Genomic DNA, 15,450 nt, shown 5'->3' with positions numbered 1-15,450 from the left:
AAGAATTCGGAACTTCTCAAGCCATATGACAGCACTAAAAATGGCAGTGCTTGTTTATCTACTTTGCTCTGAGAAAGAGGTGCCTTAAGGTGATGGGGACTGAGTGACAGGGATGTGAAAATGCACCAAACATCCAAGTCTTAAAAGGGAGAACTGACTTTCTAGATGAAAGGTCTGACCTCAGAGGAAGAAAATGCAGGAGGACATGACATGGAAAGGGGCACTGAAGGGACAGCCTTGCAGAAGAGCAAGGGCAGGGAGAAAAGGAAAACAGGATAGGACGAGAGCTGTGCTGAAGGTCATGCGGGCTGGGGCGGGGGGAGGAGGATGACGGGGTCTGATGCTGTAGACAGAGCTGCGGGAGGTGGAGAGCCACGCTGAGGAGGTAAGGGTCCACCAGGATAGCAATTCCAGCCCAAACTGAGAAACGGGGCAGGACAACCTTGCTTCTTCAAGGCAGAGCGGGTTAAAAGAGAGAGAGCTCAGCCTGAGCCTGAGGAGAGAAGGGGGAGACTAGTAAGAAAAAGAATGACCCCACAGGTCGGAAAAGATGAACCTGCAGACTGAAAGAGAGGCGATGACAAAGGGTGCCTGGGATGGACTATTTAATGCTTTAAACCTCTGCCAAGCTGAGTAATGTGGGACTGAACTTGTGATTTACCTCAACTCTGGGAGAGATTAGTCTATGTATCATCAGCAGCATAAACAAACATTATTATTTTATAGTGGCATTATTAATACTGAAAAGACCTGATTGTGTGCAGTACCTCCCAGTTTACATGGAACTCCCATGACAATCCAGGCATTATCACTTTTCACATGGCAAAATTAGGCTCAAGTTTTGTCAAAAGATCTACCCCAAGTCAGGAAGTTTCAGGTGGACCTGAGACCAGCATCTCGGTCCTCCCATTCCTGGTCCAGGGTTCTTTGTGTGGGGATAAAATACACAAAGCAATTAAATTTGTATACTTTATCTTTAACAGACTTACATCTCAGAAGAGAAAAGACAAAGGTATAAAAAGTGATTACACAAGGCAGCACATAATATACTCTAAAAGAGTAGGGTTCAGAGGAAGAAGAAAATTGAGGGGAAGCTGGTAAAGGTTTGAGGTGACTGTAGACTGGATGGGAAAAAGGGATCACTAAGCGAGAAAGCAGGGAAGACCTAGAGTGGGGGCTCTGGAGGGGTACTCTGCAACCCAGGCCCTCCCCCACAGCAAAGCACTTGCAAGTCAATCATTTAACAAATATTTATTAGTTGACATTGTGCTAAATGCTGAGGATGCAAAGGTGAACAAGATCTCTGTTCAAGAAATGTACTCCAAGACCAAAAGTGTTAGAGTTATATGCTGGATGTTGTCATCTATCCTTTTGGAAAAGGGAGATGGTCTATTCTCAAAGAGTGATGCCCCAATCCATTAGAGAAAAGTAGGAATTCCAATTTTTCAAAACTTACTACTTTCCCAAAATAGAAAAGGACTCTTTTTGCCTCTCCATTGGCAGGTGATCAGAAAAGGTCAGAAGTGAAAAGGGAACAGGGAGCATCAAAGTGGCTATTTCACAGCAGAGTCACAGTAAAAAAAAAAGAAGCAAGAATGTTGTGTTTAGCAACTTCACAATTTTATATCTATCCTCCTAACATCCAAGCTCCATTGTGTACACAATGCATATATAGTAAAGAAAAAAATGTGATATGGGAACACAGTGAGAGTCTACAAAGTGCTGAAACAGCATACCTGGCAGCTGCTAAAACAAAACTTCAAAGATTTGGCTTCTTTGAAAAGCCATTAGGCAGGACCCCACCCACTCCCCCTGCTAGCCACAGCTTCCCTGGGAGCTAGTACCGTAACCACTTCCGCATGTTTGGCTCTGTTCCCCAGGGCTATAGCAGCTCTATAAGCCAAGTCAGAACTGCCAGCCAAGCAGGTAGGGGGCTGGGGGCTGGGTTAGTATAGAAAAGCAAGACGTCTACCCAATATCTAGCCATGGGCGTATCCCAGAAAATAAAATAATATTGAGATCTGTTTAAAAAGCCCCTTCCTCTCAGACAGCCCAGCTCTGATTGGTTAGACACTAGTAATACAGAAGCTCTGGGCTTTTGAGATTCCCAAGGCATTAGAATATGCCCCTCCCAGCACCACAAATTAGTTCAAGAACAACATCTGTGATAAATCTTCAGATATAAACAGAAAAAGTCTTGACATCTACAGAAGAGCCTAAAAGGATAATCAAGATTATGCCTTTCTTAGAAACTTATTTCTTTGTATTTTTTTAATCTATTGACCAAGTTTGGGTCTTTAACACATCTTTGGGTCAATCATCTAGTTCTGCGCTTGGTTGCCAACATGGTCACCACGAGTCACATGTGGCTTTTGAACATTTGAAATTTGGCTAGTATGACTGAGGAACTAAATTTTTCATTTTATGTAGTTTTATTTCATTTAAATTCAAATATCTATGTGTGGCTTATGGCTACTATATTAGACACCATTGATCAAGTCACTTATTCACCAAATATTTACTGAACACTTTGAACAGGTAACTGTAAGGACATAAAGATGTACAAGATGCAGGGTTTTCCGTCAAAAAGCTTACAATCTAATACAGGAGGTAAGACAAGCACACAACCGCAATATAATAGAGGACGATGTGGTAAGAGTCACAGCAGAGGTAAGCAGATACTAGAACTGCAGTAGGGGGGTGGTGGCCTGACATGATGTTGTCCCCACACTAACCACTCAGGCAGAAGGTGCCAGTAACTCTACCAAATGAAGGACAGCAAGGAGGAAGAAACTACTATAAAGAATACAAAAAAGATGAAACACCACAGAAACACATTCAGCAAACACTACAACTGAGTAGTCAACCCATGTGAAAAAGCTGAAGTCGCGAGATAGCTATCTTGTACTAGACTGCCAAAGATGGCGGATGCCCTTTCACTCAGAATTATCTTTTAGGAGTAGCTCTTAAGGCTCCTGTCGGTTACATGGGGTGGGGAAAAGGATGGTAAAGGAAAGGTTCTCTGCTTTTCCTCTTTTTCTACACCCTGCCTCTACCCCTCCTCCCACCTCCCAGATTATGGAGGGCTTCTTCCTTATAGGGCACTTTTGATTTTGGATAACTAGGAAAAACTGAATAAGGTCCAAAGGAGAAGCAATAAAGACCTGATTCCTTGGGAAGCGGGTAAGTGAGCTCTAAACTCAACGGAGAAGAAACAGGGCCTTACTCCTAGTGTTTGGCTCAGTAGGATAGGCAGAGCCACAAAGATCCATTCTCTAGCAATGAAAATTTGTTCACTTAGTCAGAGCTTCTTTTGAATTATATCTTTTTAGGAACTTGAGTCCAGTGGATGAGGAATAGAAGAAATAGAAACCCTATCGACATCTGCTTGGGAGATCAGAAAAAGTTGCACAAAGGCTGAGCTGAGCCAAACCCTATAGGAGAAAAGGGTTTGGACAAGCAGAAATGCAGGTGAGGAGCAGGGTGCCCATTCATTCATCCTTTTATTTAGTATTTGTTTTTTATTTTTACGTGTCTGTTTACCAAGTGTCTGGGACACAATAGTAAATGAGACAACTTATACGTTCATGAAGGAGTGACAGTAAGCAAACGGTAAACCAATAGGTAAGTGCTATAGAATGGTATATACGAGGATGCAGTGATGGGAAAATATAATTATGTTTGATCCACTGAGTTCGGCTGGAACGGAATGTGTGAAGAAGAATAAAACTGGAAAGGTAGATTGGGGTAAATGTTCGCCGTGAATATCAGGCCACATTATTTTTTGTTTTTTTATTCTTACTTTTTTTGTTACATTACGAGGTCTTTTTACTTTTTCCTCAAATATTGAAATTATAAAATTAATAAAATATCAATAAAGAAAATCTTTAGAATAAATAACACAAATTAAAATGACTTAGATCTGAGAGGTAGAAGTTCAATTGTGCCAAATGTCTAAGCTGTATTCTCCAATTTATCTTTATCAGCAATAAAGCCAGTATTTTGCTATCTCTCTGATTTTTTTCTATAATTTCTTGTTTAGTTGTGAATTAGAGGAAACAAGAAGTATGATTAATGATGCTTCCTAGGCCCCCAATACCAACTTCTAGACCTCTTGGTGGTTATATGAACTGAAAAATCTCCTTTGCAGTTAAAAGTAGCTTGATTTTAGTTGCTATCACTTGAAACTCAAAGTATTTTGACTAATACATTATTTTTAAAAGAAACGTTCTGCTTCAGGAAGGTTCGTTCCCATTCACCATCCCTTCAAAATGCCTTATGCAACTTGTGCATTATCTTTCTTTCCCTTCACCTCTTCTTCAACTATCTGTAGCCTATACATAATCTAGGCCTGAATTTAAATACTACCATAAACCTTTCCTGCAGAGTATTATCCTTCCACCTATTTTAGTATCCTTTCTGAACTGTGAACTCCTCTGAACCCATATGCCCCCCCTTTAATCAGTCATTTTGTATTTCAAGTGCAAAAAAATAAGTAAACATACAGGGCAGCATTCTCTAAACCACTCTTGCTGAACCACTGAACTTAGCAGGAGCGTGGGGGCACGTTGCTTTGATGCTCTCATAGATCCTCGCATACTGTCAAGCACAACGTAAATGTGCAATTCTTTCTTGATTAATATTAGCCTCTTTGCCTAGCCAAGCCCCATTCAGCTTTCCAGATTCGGCTCACACCCCTTTCTTTTTCATGAAGTTTTTGCCCCTTTCTCCAGAGTCATCAATTTCTCCTCTGAACTCACACCACTTACAGCATAATCCCCTTATTCAACAATTAAGCACATATTGTTTGACAGTACCTGCATTAATAACTTAAACAACTATTAACTTTCCTCCTTGAGGACAGAGACCTTGTCTACCACCTCTTCCAGAGTGCAGCCCAGTGCCTTGTATTTAGGGGATATTCAGTACATGCCTGTTAACTTTTTTTGGGATAACGTTGTTTTAGCAACTAGTAGATAAAGCCATTTCCCAGCTAGAACATCACCTATTACCAATTTCATCTTTCCTCATTTTCAAATATTTCAGTATAATAAATATGTGGTGAAGAAGATAACAAAACTCTTCTTTTGGGGGCTTCTATTTCAAATGTCAGTGTTGGTTTCAAGCAGTTTGTAAGATATTTGAGAGCACTAATTATATAGGCAGATTCTTTCATGTACTCAATTTTCTTTGGTGCAACCCAGTTTCAAAACATAATTTGATTTCCTCCAGCCTTTAAGTACATCTCATTTATTAACATCCTTTATGGTTTCTTTACCTGCTGTGTCAGAAAACCTGCTTTTCTCATGTAAATCCTAGGTTGTAATCATATTACTGAGATGTGCCCATATTCTATTTTCATCGCAGAAAGATAGTAAAACTTATTTTAAGAATCAGGCCAAACGCACTGATTATTGGCTTCGAAGCCAAATTAATACAAGTCTTAGCCTGATAATTCATGAAAAGTCCAAAAAATCCCCCATCCTTTTACTGCCTCTGAAGTATAAAAATGGTCCAATTGGGACAAGAGTTCTACTGTTAATTACTATGAACACCTAGGCCTCCTATATGATGCAACATTTTGAATTCCTAAGCTCTCATATTCTGGGCCCCTCCCACAGCCAGCCTTATTTGCATCTCTCAAAAAACACTTGGCTCCATACTTAAATGGCCTTTTAAGTTTGGCTTCTCTTATCTTCCTTTAGGAACATTTTAATGGTTTGTAATCAAAACAGTAACAAAGGGATACTTCCCAATAAAAATAACGCAAACCTCAGAGTTGTGATTAGGTGTAACTGCTTTCCCTATTATGATATTGTGTGACACTGAATGTCAGTGATGGCCAGCTGTATCTAAACTAGGTGCTAAATTAAGTGGTATAGCAATACCACATCCTACGCGAGTCTAATTTTATGTTTCTCTCTTTTCTGGAAAAGGAACTAAGAGTTATCAAGAAAGTACACCAAAACCAGAATCTATACCAACTCTGCTCTTCAAGATGGCTTCAGGGATGAGAGGACCTATATTCCTTTTCAGAGGCTACAAGTCTATTGTTTTCTATTATTAAGACACAAATACCAGTTTTTTTCCTTTTAGCCTATTAAGTCCTTAAAAAAAGGATTTTTTTAAAGGCACTGATTTCTTAGTTGTACTTGGTCAATAACATGCTGAGTCTTTTAGTAAAAAGATGGGCAGGAGGGTAGGATGGGATCTTTAACCAAAGGTTTAGGGAAGCTGGCTGGTCTTCCTTCTAAATCTGTTGAGTCAACATTAAGTAAGCTTTAAAAATGAATCATCAGTGTTTCTCTACGGGAGTCAGAAAGAAAGATATAGTGTTTCTTCACCACCGATTCTTTCCAAACGTTTTCAAGGCTGGTAAACAGAGTTAACTTGGAAAGATAGATGATAGAAAATCCTGTGAAAATTAAACCGATTCTGAATTAACTCCGATATCATTTTTTAATTCTAGAAAAGGGGTCTCATTTGGCTTAGTACATGGATTTTTGTCATTCAGGTCTCTTAAAACCAGCATAATCATCAATTATGGATAAATATAAAATTACGAAGTGAAGAGTTAAATAGGATAAGATCTTGCCTCTAACAACGACTCTGTGTGTATGCACGTGTGTGTGTTAATCCTAAGGTGGTTTATCTTTAATACTTTGCGGGGGAGGGGAGGAGGCAAACTAAACTGGAAAATGCTAAGCTGGCAAACCACAAAGCAAACTGCATTTTATTTTGGCTTGCAGATAAGAAAAGATCCACTTCTTTTACTCCTGATCCTAGGCCCATTCCCAAACTTAGTTTGCCTAGGCCCTGGTATGATGTCCAGCCAGCTATCTCTGACACATTTCCTAAGTTTACCAGCATTCCTTCAACAGGCAGAAGCCCAATCCTTCTGGCCTTGGCACAAACGCCCATGGCACTCAGCTTCCTTGGTGAATGAGGAACTGTATAATCTGTCACAGAGCCTGAACTGACACAGAGCATAACCCATGAGAGGTTATGTGTCTGGCTGAGTGAAAAAAGAAGAAGAGGAATTTCAGATAGACATACAGGCCTTCATCACTCATGTGCCAGAGAAACATTTTACCCAAGGGGAAGGAATGGTGAGAGCTAGGACTCAAGAGGAGGGAGGTCAGGTAAACTTTATTCTATGGAAAGGAAGGAAGGAGAATAGGGAGTGAAATATTACTTCTACAAAACTCTGGACATGAAAGAGTATTTTTTTAGGCCCCCCCCAAAGTGGTTTCTTTTTGGGATTGTGCTCTTTGGCTAGTGAGTGTTGTTTATATAACAGGATAAAGTACAAAATTATAAGCTCCAAACTCCTCCAGAGAAAAGCTCTCCCAAAGCTCGACCCCCAGGATAGATGGAAAATATGAGTGTTTACTGGCTGGAACATCAAGCTGCAATGGAAATTTCAACATTTAGAAGAAGATAGTGGAGAGGAAAGGCCTGTTGAGTAGAAAGAAGTCACCCTTCGACAAAGGGGTCAAAGAAAAAGGAAGAGTCTCCTGCTGGCCCCACTCTGATGCCCTCCCTCCACAGCTGGAAAGACCACATCTCTGTAATGCAGCTCCAGGAGCACACTGCATGTGAGTGATGGCCAGTTTTCTCTCAATTAGATACTAAAATAACTGGTGTAGCCATACCGTATCCCAAGCAAACCCAATTTTAAGTTTCTTCTTCTTTTTTTTTTTTCTGAAAAGAAAATTATCATCAAGAACCTATACCAAAACCAGGCACTCTACTGGCTGCTTTCGCATACAATTAAATCTGATAACTACTTAATGAGGTAGGTATCTTCATCTGTATTTTAAGCAGATGGGGAAATTGCGTCTCAGAGAAGCAAAATAACTTATCCAACATCACATACTCAGCAAGACAAACCCAGATCTGTCTGACCCTAAAGTCCCTTCTTTTTTCACTACGCCATGCCATCTTCCTAGTAGGAGTTGATGGCCCCCTTTTCTATAAAGTTAACAAACTTTTAAATAAATAGAAGTATTCGAAGGAATAGGTTCAGAATAATTCCCTTAAAAAGGGGCAGAGGATAGAAGCAAAACCTTACCATTTTGGTCACTGAATAATTTTTGCTGAACTTTGAGGCTCTCTTTTAAAACTTTATACACTCCTCTTTTATTTTATTGTGGGAAAAAAAGCATAACTTTAAATTTACCATCTTAACCATTTTGTTATTATCCTTATTTATTCTTAACCAACTGTACATTGTTACATGTACAATTGAGTAATGTTAAGTATAGTCACACTATTGTGCAACAGACCTCTAGAACTTCTTCATGTTGCAAAACTCCAACTCTATAGCCACTGAACACTGATTCCTTTCCCCTCCTCCCCCCTAGCCCTTGGCAGCCACCTTTCTATTTTCTGTTTCTATGATTTTGACTACTTTAGATACTTCAGATGAGTGGAATCACACAGTATTTGTGTGTCTGTGACTAACTTATTTCCTTTAATAAAATGCCCTTGAGGTTTAAACCCTCATATACTCTTCTTGATACTTCGAATTGCCTGCATCATAGATTTAAATCTTCGATATATGCCGCCCAACAGTGCTAACCATTCCATGTGTATCTGGCTCTCTCTCCCCACTAGTGATCAAACACAATGTCTTCAGTCTTTTAGACCCTACCCAGCACCTAGCACCCTGCTAAGAACATGAAGATACACCCTGAACAGTAAACTCTGTGAGATCAGGGACCATTCTGTTTCTTTATTGCTATTCCCCAGTATGTAACATAATGCCCGACACATAGAAAAGGAATAGAACATATTTTTAAAAGAAAATAACAAACTCAATATCTCTGAGAATGAAAAGATGGGAAGTCAGAGACTTGACATTGGTAAGAAATAATCTAAAGGAAGGGAGAAGAGTATTAGCTAAGCTAGAATCAGACTCTCTAAAAAACATATTCCTAAAAATTATGTAAAGCAGGATACTAGACTCTTTATGTTGCTAAAGGATAAGAGGGAAGAGGGACAGGGTGACAGAAATATGGCCCAAATTTCCAAGATTTGGTGTTTCAGTGAACCCCATTCCCCAGCATAGAATTTAAGGTTCTGACGTACAGCCGTTCTCTAGAGTGGGCACCGGCCAGGCTGAGCAGCCCATGCCCATGACGTCTCGCCCTGTCATACAACAAGGAGGAACAAACTCATGGCTGTGCTTTCAATCTCCCCCACCTTTAATATCGAGGAACAGACAAATCCTCAGGTTGCGTGTGTGAAAAAGCCAGAGATGGATAAAAATAATTCAATGACAAATGCTGGAAAAACATACAAAGGGGCAGAAGCCAGACATTCGTGGGATTCCCTGACAGCTCGATCTACAAGGAAGGGCTGGACTGGAAAAAAACAGGGCCTCAGGTTCCTGCCAAGCCGTCTGAGGCCCTGTCCTTCCCAAATCATTCCAAGCAGCAGCCAAGACTTTACAGTAACCCTTCTAGGTCTCACAAGGAAGATGCGCAGTGAACCCACTGAGCACTCCTCACCTAGAGAGTGCTCCTCCCTGTCCTGGTTCGGGTCCACATGAGGCTGGCAGTAATGAGGAAATGCGTCTGCCTATCAGTTCTTAGCCCCTAACAACTCATGTGCCCAGAAAATGGAAAATCAAAAGGCAGCACGAAAAATCCTACCCATCTCATTGGCTAAAGAAAAGCTTAAATACCCAGGTATCAGCATCTAGAAACCGAATACAAACCCTTTAAGAAAAAAGAGGTCATGAACACTGGGTACCTGCATCCTGGAGGCCCTATTGTATAATTCTAAATTGGCCTTGCTCAGAGGCACACCTCAGGCTTCTAAGCATGTGACTGTATTTGGCCCTGACTACTCTCTCTTCTGGAGAATGGCCTGCAATTAATCTCACTTATTACCTCTGAAAAGTAACAACAGAGGAATGGCTGGCCAAGTCCAACTCCAGAGTGTCTAGGGAACTGCAAGCTACATGGCCAGGCCTCAGACTGTCTGGGCAAGTCGTGGGCTCTTTGCCTTCCTCTCCCACAACAAAGCTTGAACAGGGACTCCAGACAGACCAAAGGAACCGAGGGATTTGAGGAGCTGGGCTGAGCTCACACTGACCCAATGGGAGACGACAGCCCTGAGGCTACATTTGGGATGGTTTCAAAAAGCGGGGGAAGAACAAGGTTGTCTGGTGAAAACTTGTGTGATCCATAAAATTGAGAACAATAGCAACACCACAGGGAAATGAAAAATAACACTATTTGCAGAGTTCTCGTGAGTCACCAGTTTTCATTCCTGTGGCTACCAAGTCACTGAATCCTGATGAAAAGTACAGCCAGCAATGGATTCTCTTTACATCCTGTTACTGTTCACAGGACCATCCCTAGTTTAGTGAGTTACCAGAGTTTATCAGCACCGGACTCCACTGTTGCTATTGTAGAAAACCACGTAAGAGTACCTTTTATTTACTTAGCACCCACTTCCGCGGAGATCAAAGTACTTCAAGGGCAATCTAAAAGCTCTCAAAACAGGCCAGTTTATATGTAAGTATGCTTACCTAATGAAAAGATTAAATGAATAGTTTAGGGTCACTTAGTGTCAAAACCAGTAATAAAACTCACATCTCTAAACTACTAATCCCATGTTCATTAAACTTAGTCACCTTACTACTAAGGAACAAGAGACTAAATAAATATCTTCAAAACAGTGACTTACCAATTAAAAACAGAAATCGGGGCATGGTACTGTGTAGAATGCCCGCTGGAGTTCTGGCTGGGGCCCACATCATAGCCAGGTCTGGAAGGACCTCTGAGAATTTTTAGGGCTGCTTCAGAGTAGGTACCTCTGGGAGTTCCACATGGAACTGGAACTCTCAAAACTGAGCATCCAGGCTATCCTGGCAACCAGAGGTTACCTAGGGGCAGAGGAAGATCTCCCAGGGCTACCCTGGACTGGAATGAAACCTACAAATTGGCCCTTAAGCTTAAAGAGTAGGTGAAGAGAGGACTGACATGGGTGCAACAATCCTGGAAAGAGACCAGGGGACTCTGTGGGGGCTGCTCTCTGGTGCCAGTGGCTCTGAAGTCGATTGTATAAAGTGCCGTTCTACCATAGCTCTCGAGCGCAGTCTGGCTGGGGTTAGTCCACCCACAGCGCTGGACTCGAGATCCCGCCTGACTTTGATGGATCCCTCATCTTTCTGTGTCGCAGCACTAACAGGTGCTACACCAAGAGAAGGCTCTATTATTTATTTGAAAAAATGTCCCTCATTCTATCTACAAGCATAACAAATGCTAAAATTCTACTTCGAAAAATGTGAAGTTTTTACATTTTGTTTATAGTATGGAAAACAGCTATAGCTTTGTCATATAGATTATATATCCAAGATTGCAGTGAAAATGTTTTCCATAGAAACAAGGCTCTGATTATAAAATGAAAATAGAATATTTAGAGGATGTCCTGTCTTTAAAAGTCCTGCCTCTTAGTCTTCAGCTATTTGTAATTCTCAACTGAGATGATTCTTTTCACCCTTGACCACAATAATTACTGGTATGAAAGACACCGTAGCAGAGCATGATGCAATGTGTTTATGTTGTTTCCTGGGCATAGTCTCTGCTTCCCACATTGGTTCCTTAAGAAATAATTCTAACATCCACGGGTACTTTAACAACGATTAAGTATTTCCTCCATGCCCAAGTCTTTAGTCACCCCTCCCAACCTCAAGGCAAGTCAGCATACTAAAAGAAGGCTGCCTGGCAAAGGCTGGAAGTGCTGGCAAGGAGGTGGGGACTCAGCGGGACACCTACGGCACAGTTTCTTCATTTGGCGGGAACAATATCTCGGCTGGTCAGAATACTTCACTAGAATAGTCACATTCCTCTCCAGCTCATTTGACTCAGGAACAGATGCAATTAAACCCATATTTAATAGCCACTAAAGCAAGGTGTACTATGGAACCCACTTCTTGCATTTTTTTTCCTAGAGGGAGACTTAAAATATGAATCGAGACTAGAATTCAATACAGCGGTTTCTTTAATTCAGGAGTTGCTTACTTATGGCCTGAATCTCTTTGGATTTTATCCTCTGTCACTTCTCCTGACTACATAAAGGAAATTTCCTTCCCATTTTCCACATGAACATTATCTAATTAAACTCAGGCTGCCTGAGTTTAATTAGATAACCTAGATGAAAACGTAAAAAACAAATACATCCTTCAAAAGAAAAGAGTCCAAAGTTACTGAAACACACTGTAGTAGAAGGTATACAAAAAGAATTGAGACAGAAAATGCCCAAAGTCAATACGTGGCTATAGGCAGGGATTAAACACAGTATAAATTCTTGTTCTTTCTCCCAGAAGTGAAGTTATTGAACTGTATCAGATATTTCCTTTCCATTTGATTTGGCCACAAACCACCTTATAAGTAAAATGGGGTCCTATATTCAAGTACCACAGGATTAGAACAGGTGGGGGAAGGCACCTGTCTTATCAGTGTCTGTGCAGGGAGCTCAAGGTGGGAATGGCTTGCTTAGGACCCGGGCCGGCCATCCCTGTGTGACCCAAACGCTAGCTCCATAGCCTTTCACATACCTGCTTCCAGGAGGGGTGGAGTGGCTCTCGGGAGCTTGGGGGTCTGACTGTATGGACCATGACGGGCCGCTAGGACTGAAGACAGGCCGAAGGGTGGGGGGAGTTGAAGCACTGCTTCTATTTATGACGCCACTTGCCAAATTCAGGTTTGTTACCTAGAAATGAAGTGAGGGAAATAACCTGATTTTACAGAGTTTTAGAAAAGTATCATTAAAAACATATGGGAAAAATCAAGTTAAGTCCAAGAGATGCTGACTCATCTGAGCTGAAACAGTGGCTGTGACAAAGGCACCCATTAAAGGCTGGCTTCTGTGCACATCGAAGAGCAGAAGTGAGGGTGGATAGTGTCAATATAAGTTAACGAGTATTTATTTTGCTCCTACTATGTGCAAAGCATTATACTGTCCTAGGTGTTGTAAAATACAAAGATGAATAACAAAAATAGCAAGAATTTACTACGTATTTACTCTGTGCCAGGCAAGGTTCTAAGAAATTAGGAAAACTACTGAGCCTTTCTGGCTCTTGTTTCCTCATCTGAAAGTTCTAAATGCTAAATATATTTTAGTTATAAATAATGATAGTTATTATAATATAGAAAGAACTCAACTGATTTAAAAGAAAAAAGATGCTGCACGGTCGCTAGAAAAAGGGCACTGACTTCAATAAACAATTTATAGAGAAGGAATATTATTAGCCAATTAAACATTTAAAACTAGCCAATTCCATTAGCAATCAAAAAAATGCAAATTACAACATACCACTTTTGCATGTTACATTGGTATACCATAATAAAAAACATAGCACCTAATAACTGTAAGGGGTTAGATAGGTATTTATATTACTTATGTGACTATAAATTGGTAGAGTCTTTCTAGAAATAAATGTGGTGATATATTATTTAAGGTATTATTAAAATATTTGTATACTTTGATGCTACAATCTAACTTGTAGGAACTATGCTGAAAAACAATTCATATGATTAATGATGGTGACTATTATAATAGTGGGTACTATTTAAAAGAACTTACAATGTGTCAAGCTCTGCGTAAATGAATGACTACATTATATGCATCTCATTTAAATTGTCATAATTCTGAAGGTAAGTACTATTATAATTTCCATTTTACAAAGAAGGAAACTGAAGCCCAGAAATGCACTGAGGCCTCGGAATAAATGGCAGAACTAGGATCTGAACCATGATCTTTGGTTCTCCAATGCCTGTGCTCTTACTCATTACACTATATTATAAAAAGTGTTTGGAAACAAGCATTGATTTTAATACTGAAAAAGGAGATCTAAATGGTTAACAGTATTGTTCAACAAATTTTTCTCTTCCACATAAAGGAAATATTAGGTACCCATCAGAATTTTTTGAAAAATACTTAATGACACAGAAACATGCATATTTCAAGTTACAAAAATCACAGTATGAAACTATGTATAAAGCAGATCCAAATTTCCTTAAACATATACACACAGATACACACTTATAAAGGACTAGAAATAAAAATCCAAAACATAAATGGCATCTATTTGAATGGTGACTTATCTTCTCCCTTACACTTAACCTTATTTTCCAAAATTCCTATACTAGGCATGTTAATACCTTTATAATCCAAAAGAAAAATTTTAAGTTATGAAAAATACAGAAGAGAGGTGATAAGCTTAAAATGTGGGTAGTAAGAGTGGAATCAAAAAAAAAAAAAGAAAAGAAAAGATAATTTGAGAAGCATTTCAAAATCAGATGCACAGGGGATGCTGAAAAGAGGGAGGACATGAAGCTGACTAGAGGGTACTGAGCATAAGACACTAGAGAATAGTGATGTAAGATGTAAATTTCAAGAAAAGTATTCTTCTATAAAATGTCCTAAGAATGTAATAATTTTGACATTTACAAACAGAAGAATTCTGGATTTTAAAAAAATCTGAAAATTCTGAAACAAAAAAAGTCATTTTTAGCAACAGTATAAGTGCTTCATTCCTAGTTATAGAATTCAATAAGTAAAAATATCCTAGGATCATGTCCTCACACTAAACGACCCAAATATTTTTATTGGGAAGAATGCCATTTTCTATAGGTTGAGAATGATTTCTGGTGTCTGCAGAGGTTGAGGTCTGGGACATTCAGGCTGTACCCTCCAATGTGGAACCACCTTCAGAAGTCTCAGGAGCCAAACTTGACTTGTCATTCGACCCCCTTCTGCTGCTACCAGGGGGAGAAGACACGCGCTGCCTAAAGGATGGGGAAGATATGGGGCAGATTATGGCAGTATTCTCTGGCCCCTGGTGCCTTTAAAGAGCTTTGCCTTCTTCCTGCACCCCAGAAGCAACCTAGGTCAGGTTCTCAGACAAGCACACAGACTCCATAGGACTGAACTCACTCCTGCCCCACAATGAGCCCTTCTCTTCCCATCCCGATTCCTGGCCTTAAACATCAGGCCTTCAAATCAGACATGAGCTTGCAGCTTGTTAAAATACTACAAAGTGAGAAAGGTCTGCATGATAGCTAACAGCTTCTCCAACTACTACCTCAACCAGTTGTGCCAAAAACTGAATTAAAAAAGCTTATTAATAATTTATAGTGAAACAGCAATAAAACAAGCAAAATGTACATGCTTAGCATGTTTAGTATAAATTGTATAGTTTGGAGATTAGTGACTAAGAAGGAGAAGAGAAATCTTCTCTTTTGGCAAGGCTGCCCCTAAAATAAACATCACGTTTTCATCATAATAGCTAACAGTTACTCAATGCTCACTCTGTGCCTGTACTAGATGTCCTTGCATTATCTTGACATGCATTATCTCTTTTAACCCCGAGTAAGCCCTTTGAAGTAGAATCTATTGTTACCTCATTTTACAAAAGAGGAAACTAAAATT

At 39.9% G+C, this 15,450-nt stretch overlaps 1 protein-coding gene across 16 annotated transcripts in view; it reads right to left on the bottom strand.

Moving 5' to 3' along the window:
• The window catches only part of TTLL5 (tubulin tyrosine ligase like 5), a 221,143-nt gene that overhangs the window by 90,356 nt on the left and 115,337 nt on the right, over positions 1–15,450 (bottom strand). For 15 of the 16 annotated variants that reach the window (XM_039883837.1, XM_039883842.1, XM_039883846.1 and 12 more), the window contains one exon: positions 12,575–12,729. The exons of the other annotated variant lie outside the window; for it this stretch is intronic. In XM_039883837.1, the coding sequence (XP_039739771.1) occupies positions 12,575–12,729 (155 nt within the window). The remainder of the gene's footprint in view (positions 1–12,574; positions 12,730–15,450) is intronic. 16 annotated transcript variants of the gene reach the window in all.

This window comes from Pteropus medius, unplaced genomic scaffold, assembly GCF_902729225.1.
Source record: "Pteropus medius unplaced genomic scaffold, Ma_sr-lr_union100, whole genome shotgun sequence".
NCBI classification, from domain to species: domain Eukaryota; kingdom Metazoa; phylum Chordata; class Mammalia; order Chiroptera; family Pteropodidae; genus Pteropus; species Pteropus medius.
The sequence above is the reverse complement of the archived record's forward strand: the minus strand, read 5'-3'. Positions and strand labels throughout refer to the sequence as shown.